Source organism: Camellia sinensis, chromosome 6 (assembly GCF_055761805.1).
Source record: "Camellia sinensis isolate YWXY chromosome 6, ASM5576180v1, whole genome shotgun sequence".
NCBI lineage: Eukaryota > Viridiplantae > Streptophyta > Magnoliopsida > Ericales > Theaceae > Camellia > Camellia sinensis.
The window spans coordinates 93,718,414-93,730,896 of NC_138966.1; the positions used below are offsets into that span (position 1 = coordinate 93,718,414).

At 35.5% G+C, this 12,483-nt stretch overlaps 1 protein-coding gene across 1 annotated transcript; it reads left to right on the forward strand.

Annotated features, from left to right (window-relative positions):
- Positions 1-352: 352 nt before the first annotated feature.
- Positions 353-6,671, forward strand: LOC114302652 (protein DETOXIFICATION 27). Its single transcript, XM_082874240.1, is given in 10 exon segments — positions 353-843; positions 1,437-1,982; positions 2,051-2,136; positions 2,251-2,307; positions 5,628-5,695; positions 5,698-5,865; positions 5,957-6,093; positions 6,330-6,371; positions 6,373-6,417; positions 6,502-6,671. Coding segments are annotated over 10 exon segments (1,506 nt in total). The 5' UTR covers positions 353-537; the 3' UTR covers positions 6,553-6,671.
- Positions 6,672-12,483: the final 5,812 nt, after the last annotated feature.

Here is a 12,483-nt window from a genome sequence, read left to right on the forward strand (position 1 = left end):
GGAAAAAAAAAAAACAAAAAATAACATTTTCCTTGGTCCATTGTTCCGAATTAGTATTGCCAGATATATCATTCATTGAATCCAATCAAAATCTTCAATAATACTATATTTTTGATTATTTGTTTAAGGATTTTTGAATCCTTGGCAGATAAGATACGTAGGTAAAAAGTTTGAGATTATTGATGTGTATTATATTCATTTTTATCTTTTATGATAATTATATAAATAGTATGTATCATAATTTATCCTTTATGATTATTTCATTTAAGATTAAAATTATAATAATAAATAAATTAATTAATAGTATGCTTTAAGAGGAAAAATGTTGTGTAAATAGAACCTCCCTAAGGCAGGGCCCGAAGACACAGGATCTTTACGCTTCATTTGACCCCCATCTCTGTACCAGATCTACTTCCCAACTTTGACCCAAATCCAACCAAAATCACACCGACTAAACCATTCACTACACCACACCACACTAGTAGTGTCATCACCTCCATTAAACTCTGTTTCCTCCGGATTCTGTGGATCCAACTCATGGGATTGGGCGAACAAGAAAAAGAAAACAACCAACCCCTGTTAATCTCAGCACCATACCAAGAAGAACAAGAAGAAGATCTCTACAACCAGCAACAAGAATCAAACACTGGGAATTTGATCAGACGGACATGGGTAGAGTCAAAGAAGATGTGGCACATTGCTGGACCCTCCATTTTCACCCGCCTCGCCATGTTCTCCCTCACCGTCATCACTCAAGCATTCGCCGGTCACCTCAGCGATCACGACCTCGCCGCCATCTCTATTGTGACCACCGTCATCATCGGCATCACCTTCGGCTTCTTGGTCTGCTCAAACTACTTCCAACTTCACTCACTATCACTTTCCTCATTTCAACTAAAACAATGTTACTATTTGCTCTGTGAATTGTTAATTTGTATCCATATCTTATCATATAAATACGTAAAAACAAAGACATTAATAGAAGGGCAAATTACAAATATCTCCATCGAGATTTATCTAAATTACAAATACTTTTGAGGTTTTGGAAATTACATCCCGCTCCTGATCTTTGTATTTTCATAATAATTTGTCCTCTAAAGTTTATATTTCATAACAAATTACTCCTAATTTATTATGCAAATATAGCATTCAGGGAAAAATTTATAATTTCTCAAAACTCAGACGATCTGTAATTTAACCAAACCAAACCTTGAGGGGTATATATAATTTGCCTTTAATAGAATTAAAAAAAAAAAAAAAAAACTATTTGATATGTTATGTGCAAGACAAATGTCAATTTTTGATTCATTCATGTGACAAATAGTTTACGAAAGTTTATATTGATATAAATTGATAGCTAAAATGATGGTGATAAAGTATAATTTGCCCAAATTCTTCAATTTACACTATCTGTTTTGTCTGACTTGTGTTGATAGCTGGGCATGGCAAGCGCGCTTGAAACACTTTGTGGCCAAGCTTATGGCGCAAAACAGTACCATAGGTTGGGCATATACATGCAACGCTCTTGGGTTGTGCTTTTCCTTAGTTCAATTTTGTTATTGCCTCTTTTTGTGTTTGCTACACCTATACTTAAGCTCACCGGACAATCAGCAGCGGTGGCAGAGCTGGCGGGTGTGGTGGCGTTGTGGTTGATTCCGATGCATTTGAGCTTTGCATTTCAGTTTACATTGGTGAGGTTTTTGCAGTGCCAACTCAAGACGGCGGTGGTTGCTTGGGTGTCTGGTTTGGCACTTGCACTGCATGTGTTTGTTAGTTGGTTGTTTGTGTATAAGTTGAGAGTTGGCATTGTTGGCACTGCAATTACTCTTGATTTCTCTTGGTGGGTTTCAGTTTTGGGACTGTTTTGCTACGTGGGTTGTGGTGGGTGTCCTCAGTCTTGGACTGGTTTTTCCGAACAAGCTTTTGTTGGGCTTTGGGATTTCTTCAAACTGTCTGTGGCTTCTGGGGTCATGCTCTCGTATGTGCTCTCTATATCTCTCAATGATTTTGATTTTGAATTTGAATTTGAAATCTACTTGTTATTTTTCAGGTTGGAGAATTTTATTATAGAGTGTTGATTATAATCTCAGGGAATATGAATAATGCTGAAGTTGCTCTTGATGCCCTGTCCATCTGGTTGGGTCTTTTGTGCTTTGGTTTGCTTATTTATCTTCATTGCCAATTGAACTGTTTTTCTTGTTCTTAACATTTTAATTTCTTCTTCTTCTTTTTTTTTTTTTTTTTTGGTAGCATTACGATCTACGCCTGGGAATCCATGATTCCCCTTGGATTTTTCGCAGCAACTGGGTATGTTAATGTTTGTAAGTCTATGTCTCTTTCTCTTTCCCTGGAATTTAAAACCAAATTGTGATCCAAAGTTAAAATTATAAGATAGCAACGGAAGCTTATGGGGATAGAAAAGCAAAATGCACTGTATATGAGGTCCCATCCTCCAAATGAAGCCTCATTTATCTTGAAAATCTTTGTATATCTAAAACTCCACAAAGAAATAATTTTTGTAAAGCAGCATCTTTTCTCCCAAAAGAAAGGAGCATCTTCAGCACAATGTTCACATGACCCTTTCACTAGGAGCATGTGTTGTGACACTTCACACTGTCTCCTATACCCCATCAGTAATAATATGCTGGTAGACCTTTTGTTGTGTCCATTTCAAAGTTTCTAAAGGTGAATGGTTAACAGAGGCATGTTATTCCTCCTGAGGGAGGTGTAAGCATTTTGAAGTTTGAACTTTTATACTGAGTAATTAAATAAAATTGGACAAATTATAGTTACACCCCCTGAGATTTGGGTTTAATACATATCACTCCTTGATGTTTGGAAAATTACACTAAACCCCTATCATTATAATTATTTAGACGGAATGAAGATATTAAACTCATGCACTCTTTGTTTTCTTGCTTTACCTTACTTCCTCTGTTATTTTTTTTTTCCCCTTTCCTTTGCTTTACTCTTTTTTTGTTTTTTTTAATGTAATTTCTTATGTTTTTCTATTAGGAATTGTTGCTTTTAATTTAAGCAAGGAGGTTTATGAAATGAGATTATTAACCACAAGGGTGGGAATGTAATTTCTAGAACGTTAGGGGGTGGGGATTTCATTGGACCAAACCTTAGGAGTTGTCAGTGTAATTTACCCTATAAAATATTTTAAAATATTAAAAATTAAATATAAACGTATAAAAACTTTTCTCCTCAAAGTGGAAAACATTTCAATGCAGAGAAGGAAACTTGTCATCATCAAAGGTGAAATCAACGTTTTTAGCTTCAATTATTGAGCTTCTGGCCCTATGAAGCTGACATTTCAAAACAGTTGTCGTAGCGGTGTTGGACACGGGGACATGTACGGGACCCTTTATTTAATTAATTTGTTTTTGGGGGACATGCCAACTAGTTTTTTAACTCTCTTGATAGATATTGGATATTAAATGTTTACTACTTTTTGTTTAGATTTAAATAATTAATAGATCATTCATAAATATGACATAAACGAAAGAGTTAGTTTAAGAGTGAAGTATTTTTTTTTTTTAAATATTAAATTAGTATTAATTTTTGTTAATTTTTACTATTTATAAATTTAATATTAATCTACATAACAAATATATATGCATAAAACAATTTATTGTTGTGTCACTGCCATGTCCGTCTCTCCATTTTTTTTTAAATCACCATGTCCTGTGTTCGTGTTAGCTTTTGTGTCCATGTTTCTTAGTTCTGGCTTGAGGCTTAGCTTTGTGTCGTTTCCTTGATTGGTCATTTGCTTGATCTTCACATGGTGGCAAGTAGTCTTCATGCTTATGCACAAAAGGTGTATAAGATGCACACCTCATACTGTGATGCTCTAAGCCTTTAAGAAGTGTCGCCTAAAAATCGAAACTTCAATGCATTTTTACTTAGCCTTGCCTCAAGGCTAACCTCAATAAAGTTGTCTAAAACTTTGTTTTCCATTAATTGATCTAGGTCTTAGGTTGAGCACCATGGTCTATTGATTAAAGGCATTCTTTGAATATTTTGTTTATTGTGGCGTGGCAATCATCATATTAGCTTTGGTGTATTACATACATGGACTTTGAGATGAATGTGTTTCTTCTCTTATGTTTCCTATTAGGCATCTGTTGATGCAAGATACATTTCTACTGGTGTTATTTTATTTTATTTTTTTTGAACCAAAAACATGGTATTTTTGTCATACCACAAGTTGGAATAGTGTAGATTTTATTGTTATTCCATTATTCAGAATGTATCCACCTTGGTAATAGAGCATGCCTTCAGACGTTATGGAAAACATAATTTGTTGATCTCTTTTTCATGGAAGTTTAAACATGCCATTGTTTGTTGGTTGATCATCAATTTATGTGTAGCCATTACTATCTGGATGCCCCTTCATGCTGCTCTTTCTATCCCAGTGCTTCTTTTTTATTTTATTTTGTTGTTGTTAGAGAAGTGCGACAGCAGCATCCATGTGTGATATTGAACTTTTGACACATCTGTTATTAGCTGGTTTGCAGACCTTTATCAATCAGGAGAAAAGAACCTAGATGGCATTTGATGTGGATCATCTTCTCAACTATTTTGTTAGTAAGGGGTTATTTGGGATATTCTAAATAAGTGCACTTTTTGACTTTTTATGAAATATGGGTTGGATCTGGGTTGAGTTTGAAGTGATATGATAGAGAGGTGATGTGACTTAAATAGGATAGTGACTTTTTGACTTTTTTAAATTATGACAAACAAGGTCTAAATTAATAAAGCATGAGATCTCACTTGTCAGTTTTGATGTTGATTTTAATCATGAATCGTGTTGAACTATGAAAATTTGAAACATTGATGAAATATATTTAAAGAGAAGAAGCTGTTTAATTCATGAAATTTTAAAAGTCTGGTTTAAACCTCCAAACCTCGTGCCATGTTCTTTGTATCTAAAATGGCGTATGGAATAAAATTACAAGTTTGTTTGGTTTCAATTTTCTGGATTCAATTTTTCGAAAATTTAGTTTTTTGTTTTTAGTGAATATTTTTAAAATTTTATGCAATTTTTTTTTTAATTTTTTCGATGCACCTTACTTAGATGTATCTAAAAAGTAAAATATTTGTAAAAAAATCAATAAATATACAAGAATACGAAAAAATTACTAACTTTTTTTTTTTTTTGGTATTTAGTGAATTTTCTAAAAAAAATTCACAAATATTATACTTTTTAAATGTATTTATGTTAGGTACATCTAAAAATTAAAAAAATTGCTTAGAATATTAAAAAAATTAGTAAATACAAAAGAAATACTGAAGACAAAAAATTTCAATTTTCTGAAAAATGAATCCTGAAAATCCAAACCCAGCAATGCAAAATGATGATGGCACATCATGAAGTGGGTATGTTTCTGGCCAAAGAGAAACTCTATTGATTCTAAAAATGGGATGGAAATTTACTGTGATTTCATCACTTGAAAATGGAGATGGAGACTCGGTTTTAGTTTTAGTGGTGGATGAGTGTAGCCAACGAAAGTGAAACTGGTTAGCACAGCACTCCTATAACAATGGAAAACTATATATTGGCAATATTGAAGAAAATAATAAACAAGCTTTTCTAACCATGTAATCTACTTGAAATACAGGGTACGTGTAGCTAACGAACTTGGAGCAGGCAATGCAGAAGGTGCCAAGTTTGCTACTATCGTCTCAGTTTCACTTCCCTAGTCGTGGGTCTTTTCTTTTGGTTTCTGATCGTAGACTTCCCTGATAAGCTTGCAATGATCTTTACTTCGAACACTTCTGTAATTACAATGGTCAATGAACTAGCATTATTGCTGGCATTTACCGTTCTTTTCAACTGCATTCAACCAGTACTCTCAGGTGTGATGTCTATCAAGAAACTTGGATTTTACGTTTTAGGATCCAAATTAAAGACCGTAGATAATTTTTTTCTGTTGTATTTGTTTGTCAGGTGTGGCAGTCGGATCTGGTTGGCAAGCATTGGTGGCATTTATAAACATAGGCAGCTACTATATTGTTGGAGTCCCTCTTGGGGTTATCTTGGGCTGCTTGCTCGGTATGTCGTACCCCACTCCAAATTCTGAGACTGTTAAGAGGCAAAATTTTGAATATTTAGACCTTTGTAGAATTAGTTTGAATTCTCAAATTACCTTTTATTTCATGTCACACCGAGCTTATGCAATAAAGCAACTGCACAATCAGGTAATGAACAAATTTCAAAGCAATAATCAAATAACCATTTTTTGTGCGCTCCATTTTAAGTACAAGCTCATTGACCAAATTGTATATCCTTGATTTAACATGCACAAATCAATATATTATAGGGTATCTGGGCTGGAATGATCAGTGGGACTGTGGTTCAAACATTTGATTTTAGCAATCATCACAGTCAGATGCAAATGGGAAAAAGAGGTAAACAGTGCATTTAATAGAATGATAATTTTTCCATTTTTCTTAAAGCAATGACCATCTAATTTCGGTAGATATTGCTCACAGGTGCAAATAGCTCGCATTCATATGACCAGTCAGGCAGCAACCGAAGGATGACCACTATATGGAAAATGCGTAGTTGGAATTCTTCTACTCAAAAAAATCTGATGTCTGTATGAATCACAACATTCATTATTAATTTAATTCATGGTTGGTAAGGGAAGTATTAAGTGACTTATTTCTTGTCATTCTTGTTTTTGATCATTTGAGCTATGGATTGAAATGGGCTTGGTGTTATATTCTCATCAATCCAAATTTTGGAAAAGTTCGTAGATCTCCTTTACTAGAGCATTGTTTTTCTAGTAAATTAAGTTTCCTCCTAGTGTTTGATTTGTGTGAGTTATAGCATAAAAGGGTGACCTAATACACAAGATTCCTGCTAAATTGGAGCCCAGGAAGGGCAAAATGTATACAGCCTTACTTCAATTTTTAAAGCGACTATTTCCTTGATCGGAACATATGCCACCAAGACGCTAACAACAAGTCTTACCATTGAGCTAAGTCACTCTGTCGGGTATTTTATAGTGTCCTAATTGAAACTTTTGCTTTTGGAAAGCTCAACTTGTTAGGCTATGACTTTGAATTATCTGTAGCTAGGGTTGGATATGGAGGTCAAAACCTTGGACAATTTGATTCTTCTTGATTGCCCAAAGTAGGGTTTGAGGACAAACAAGGATTCTGGTTAAAATGATAACCAAAATCTATTAACTTTTCAATTCTTAAATTTGATGAATGTCATAGCTTCATGGTTGCTGGATTCAAAATTTCGTTATGTCCTAAAGCTTAAAGCCTTAGCATTTTTTTCGTTTTTTGTATTCATTTTTCAGAAGCACAGAACAATTCAAATAATACAAATCAATTGAAAATTGAAATAATATTCTTACCTCATTGGTAAAATCTCCTTTAAAAAATACTACTTGAAGGAGATATGGAAAGAACTCCAATTTAATGAACCACACTTTCTTCTGCCTTCAAGAATCGATACCAACGTGAGTTGTACTGCCTGGCTTTCGGCCTTCTTGATTCAACTTTAAGCTTAACAACGTTGACTCAATATCGGGATAGATGGGGGGTTTAGGAATCAACTTCATAATAGATAGTTGCACACTTACCCGAAATTAGGTATGCCTAGTCGAAGCTCCTCTGGTGTGCCTGAGCCGAGTAGTCTTTGCCTGCACAAGCAAGCAGATTAGCTCCGTCATTCTCTTATTGTGCCGGAAGCCACCAAATCATCCATTTTAACATCATTCCTACCTATGGGGCAGAACCAAAATTTCATTTGAGGGGATGCCGAATTGGTATTCCCTCATATTTTCATTCGAATTAATAAATAAATTAGATATGGATCAAGCTCCATCTCAATTTTATCCTATTAACAGCACAACACAATTCCTGGTAACTTTTTTTAAATAGTAATTTCAGCTCAATTTTATCTTATAATCTTCCAATTACAACTCAATTTCTATAAAATTATTTTTTAAAAAATATCAGTTTTAGCAAATAATAGACCCACATGTAATCGATAATTTCAGTGAATTATAAATGGTTGTAAAACAAAGTAGTCAAAATTTAATAATATCTTTTCAAATTTTGAAAAGACCAAAACATAGAGCTTGGATAATAAAGTGATCACAAGTTCAGTTGGCGAGTGTGTTGGAAAACTGCTTTTGCACAACAAACAATTCATATGCGACCAAAAAACAAAGGGACGTGTTTAAGGGTTGCGCATCATATGCACAATTGATTAAATTACGTAAATTTTTACAAAATTATGTGAGTAATTTTATAAAAATATGTAAGTTGAATATAAATTTGTATAAATTTATTCATATAAATTTTGAAATTTACAAAATCAAATAAGTTTTGAACTTAGATTAGTCATCTCACAAAAATATATAATTCAAATCATAAAATTACATAATAAAAAAGCATGCATATGGTATATAATGCACACCTAAAAGTTTTCAAAAAAAAAAAAAGAAAAATCACCAGAGCTACTCTTTATATGTTTGTTTATGTAAATCAAAACACAAAACATGCAGCGGAATAAAGTGTTTAGATCATACCTCGTTTGAACTAAAACCTCGTGGATAAATCACGTGCTTCCATACTCAATCAATCAATCCCAGCAGTGGGGTGATATTACAATGGTGAATATCACCCACACAAACCACAGTGCAAAATGACTTTGATCGTTATTTTTGGGAGAGAGTCAGTATCATGGGTAGAAACAAAACATACGTTGTTTCTCTCTTTGTTACCCATAACCATATATCAGATATATATTATATTTATCTCATTTATCCATTGGTTAAATGAGATAATATCTGATATCTATATCATCTATCCATATCATGATATGATAGATATATATCCTGAGTGGCTCATCCAAATAGGTTTGAATTTAAATTCAAAACCCATTTGGATGAGGTTCAAAAGGTTCTAAGGGTCATGCCACATGGGCGCCCAATTTCTAACATCTCCCACTCGGACATGAGTTGGCATGACACTGCCACGTCTCAATCTCAATCTCCCCAAAAATAAACAATCTCATACTAGCCACTGCACCGTGCGACTGCTGAGAACACCTGCATGTGGGAGCTCTATACTAGAAACTCAAAATGAGCCAGCATAGAGACATCAACCCAAAAAGAATAGAAATAGTGTCTCATATACCCCAGACCCATCTAATTACACCGGTCCAAAAAACATCTCTAATCCCTCAAAAAGAGCATGTTTGACCCTCTCAATTCTTGCAATATATTCACACTCAATTCGCCTCTCATACAGAGCGATGTGAGTTGCCGGCAGTGAATATACAACAGTGGTGTAATACTAGATGATCTTCCCTTTGCACTCATGCCATTTAGTTTAGGATTGACCGCTTTCCCAGTGATGTCCCTTAAGGCCGAATCATGCATGACCACAGGCAACATACCAAAGTAGCAGAACATCAACCCCTTACCTTATGACATAGTCAAAAGTCACAAAAGGGTACATAAATGAAAGTCATATCAATAATGACTCGTAAGACTCACACGGTGAGGAAGCAGGGATCCATTCTCTCACCTCATTACTCGGTCGCTAAGCACATATAGTATGAATATATGTTACGGTGGAGTAACTCTTCCATAAAGAGTGACGTCATACTCGATACACCGTACAGATATTAGTCTAGTCGCTTTCTAGCGCCTAACCCGAATTCTCTATTTGCTCGCCTTCTAGGCGCCAAATGAGATCTCGAATCTGGCTAATCATAACAGGCACAACATGGAAAGTGGGTACTAACATCCATGTTTGGTCCTTAACACGACCTCATCTTGGTTATAACCAAGGCGACATACATAGTGGATGATTTAAGCCTCTCTTGGCTCCGAATAAAAATAAACCACCAGTCTCATCCTTGCTCGCTCCCAAGCGCCAAGGGCGATTGCTCGTGTGAGTGAGCCAATCTTGCCTGCTGACATCATCATTTGCTAATCATTATGACACAAACCATAATAGTGTCAACATCCCATCATCTCAAAATAAGTGATCGATTTAAAAAAAATTGACCACAGCTTGCGCAATTATAGATTCCAAACATAAGCCTTATCAGCACCTCTTGCGATAAGTATATACAACGGAATCCACCATGTGCGCCTCACATGAAATGATTTAAGATCACTACCTCTTGCGCAATAACGTCTCTAAAGATATTTTTGGTGACCAATTTGCATTCATTCTTAATGCGCCCAACTAGCGCAGATGCGCCCAACTAGCGCATTGAATTTTACAAGGAGCAAATTAATATGCTTCTAATAAAGCATTTTATCCACAGTCTAATGAGCAAGGTCAATGTCTAAACAACTCAGTTAACCATTTATCAAAGATAAAACTTATCATGCCGAATACGCCCACATAGCGTACTTTAGGCTCCCACAACAAAGAAAAAATCAAGGAATATAGGTCATCTGTTTCTCCCAAAGACAATCTGAGGATTCACTCAATAGCTAAGGCTCTGGCTTTTACCGATAGGTAAGTCAATGGGTTTGCAATTTTGCATCTAGAATCGTTCTAGGATATTCCTTATGTAAGTCATCGAAGACAAACCGAGAATTTTCCTAAAACAATCCCTAAGGATCGTACATTCGAGCATATGAATTACATCACCCATGTCCATCATATCTAAAATGGAGGACTGCCCACCCTAGGTGGCGACAACCTTATAAATTCCTGGCTCATAATGACTAAGTAAGGAAAAACTTCTTTTGGACCATTGATCATGCCTCAGTGGTCTTCATCGATCATCGTTGCCCTATCATGGCTTGACGAAATCTAAGAACCACTGTTTGGATAACTGCTTTAGGCTGTAAAAGATTTATTGGAACTAGCAACCTTTTTGCGCTCCTAACTTTTCACCATAAAAGCAGAAGGTAAATCCCTACGGATCTACTTATCCAATTCTCTAATGAGAAATCGGGTCACAATGTCCACAAATCAATGTTCCGAACTTATGTCAATTATAGCCTAAGTCAAAATAACCTCACTCCCCAAGAGGAAGTCTTCTCATGGTCTACACTTTCCTCAATGGTGCGACCATTCGGTATCTAGCGAGCCTTATGCCTCAAAAATGACTATCCAAATTACGCATAACTTTATAACAGTTTTGCGTCATAATGGAAAGTCAACCAAATTATAAAAAATGGTTAATCCTCAAAGACTTTGTCTTAAACTGCGCAACATTGATCCACTTTCTAAAAACAGGAGACTAGAGCCTTTGGCATTATCCTAGGCTCTTTATCATCTTGCGGAGCAATCATGAATGTTTCCCTCTCAATCACCCAGTGATGACGTGGAAAATTTTCACATTTGCTACCACGCAACTAAGAATGTAGAGTATTCTGCTCTAATGGAGTAATCCATTAGTAGACACATCGCTCCCACTGTCCCTAGGATATTGGAAATTTCTTTCCATTCTCAACTAGGCTACATAGAGCGCTATGCTTGGAATTCTCCATCTTATAGAGTTCCGAAAACTCTATTCACGTCACCTTTACTAATAAAACTTTATGTGACTTAGTTACACTACCACAAAGCTTCTTACCTATATGCACATGACCCGGAGGGTTTGCATGACCGCATACAATAATGCGCCACACGACCCTTTGTGTTTACAAGACAGCATACAATAATGCGCTATAGAACCCTAGGTCTTAACTTCGCAATCTTATGAGAAGTAGAATAAAGATAAGCTGCTTAATGGTTACAGATCGCCCATAGATGGCTCTCTGCTAACCCATTACTCAAAATGGAGTGTAAAAACTGATATGGAGGGCACTTAGTTAGGGATATAGGCAACAAACTAGTGCAATTCCCAATTGGGAAACATTTTGCGCCATTATCTACCTAACATTAACAATATTTAATTCCTTATCTCTACTACACCAGTGTGTTGTTGAGTACTAGGAATAATCAATGTTCTAAGCATCCATCTCTCTTCACAGAGTTTTTCTGAAAAAATAACTCAAATAGATACTCGCCACCTTGGTCAAAACTAAAAGCACAAAAAACTCTTATCTAATTGATCTCGACCTCATATGTGCAATGTCAAAAATCATCTCAAAACTTTTGACTTATGGGAGATCAAATAGTCTTGACTCAGATGCGTATCGTAATCTATAAATGTGTCGAGATTGAGGCTTAGCTATTGTACCCTCACACATATCTAGTCACAAAATATCATAGTGGACTAAATGCGCCAAAACAAATGACCTTCTGCGGCTTTCCTACTTACTTGTGCGCACCCATTGCGAACAAAGTTACACATTCACATGAGAGCAGGATGTCATAAGCGAGTGGGCCCGAGAAGGCCTACTCAAACCATCGTGTCATCATCTCATTAATGTGATTAAGTATAATAAGCCACTGGTTCATGACCAATGTCATAAACTAATTCCAATCATCTTAATGTGTGAGTTCTCGAAGACAAGTTTTAAAAGTTTAGGC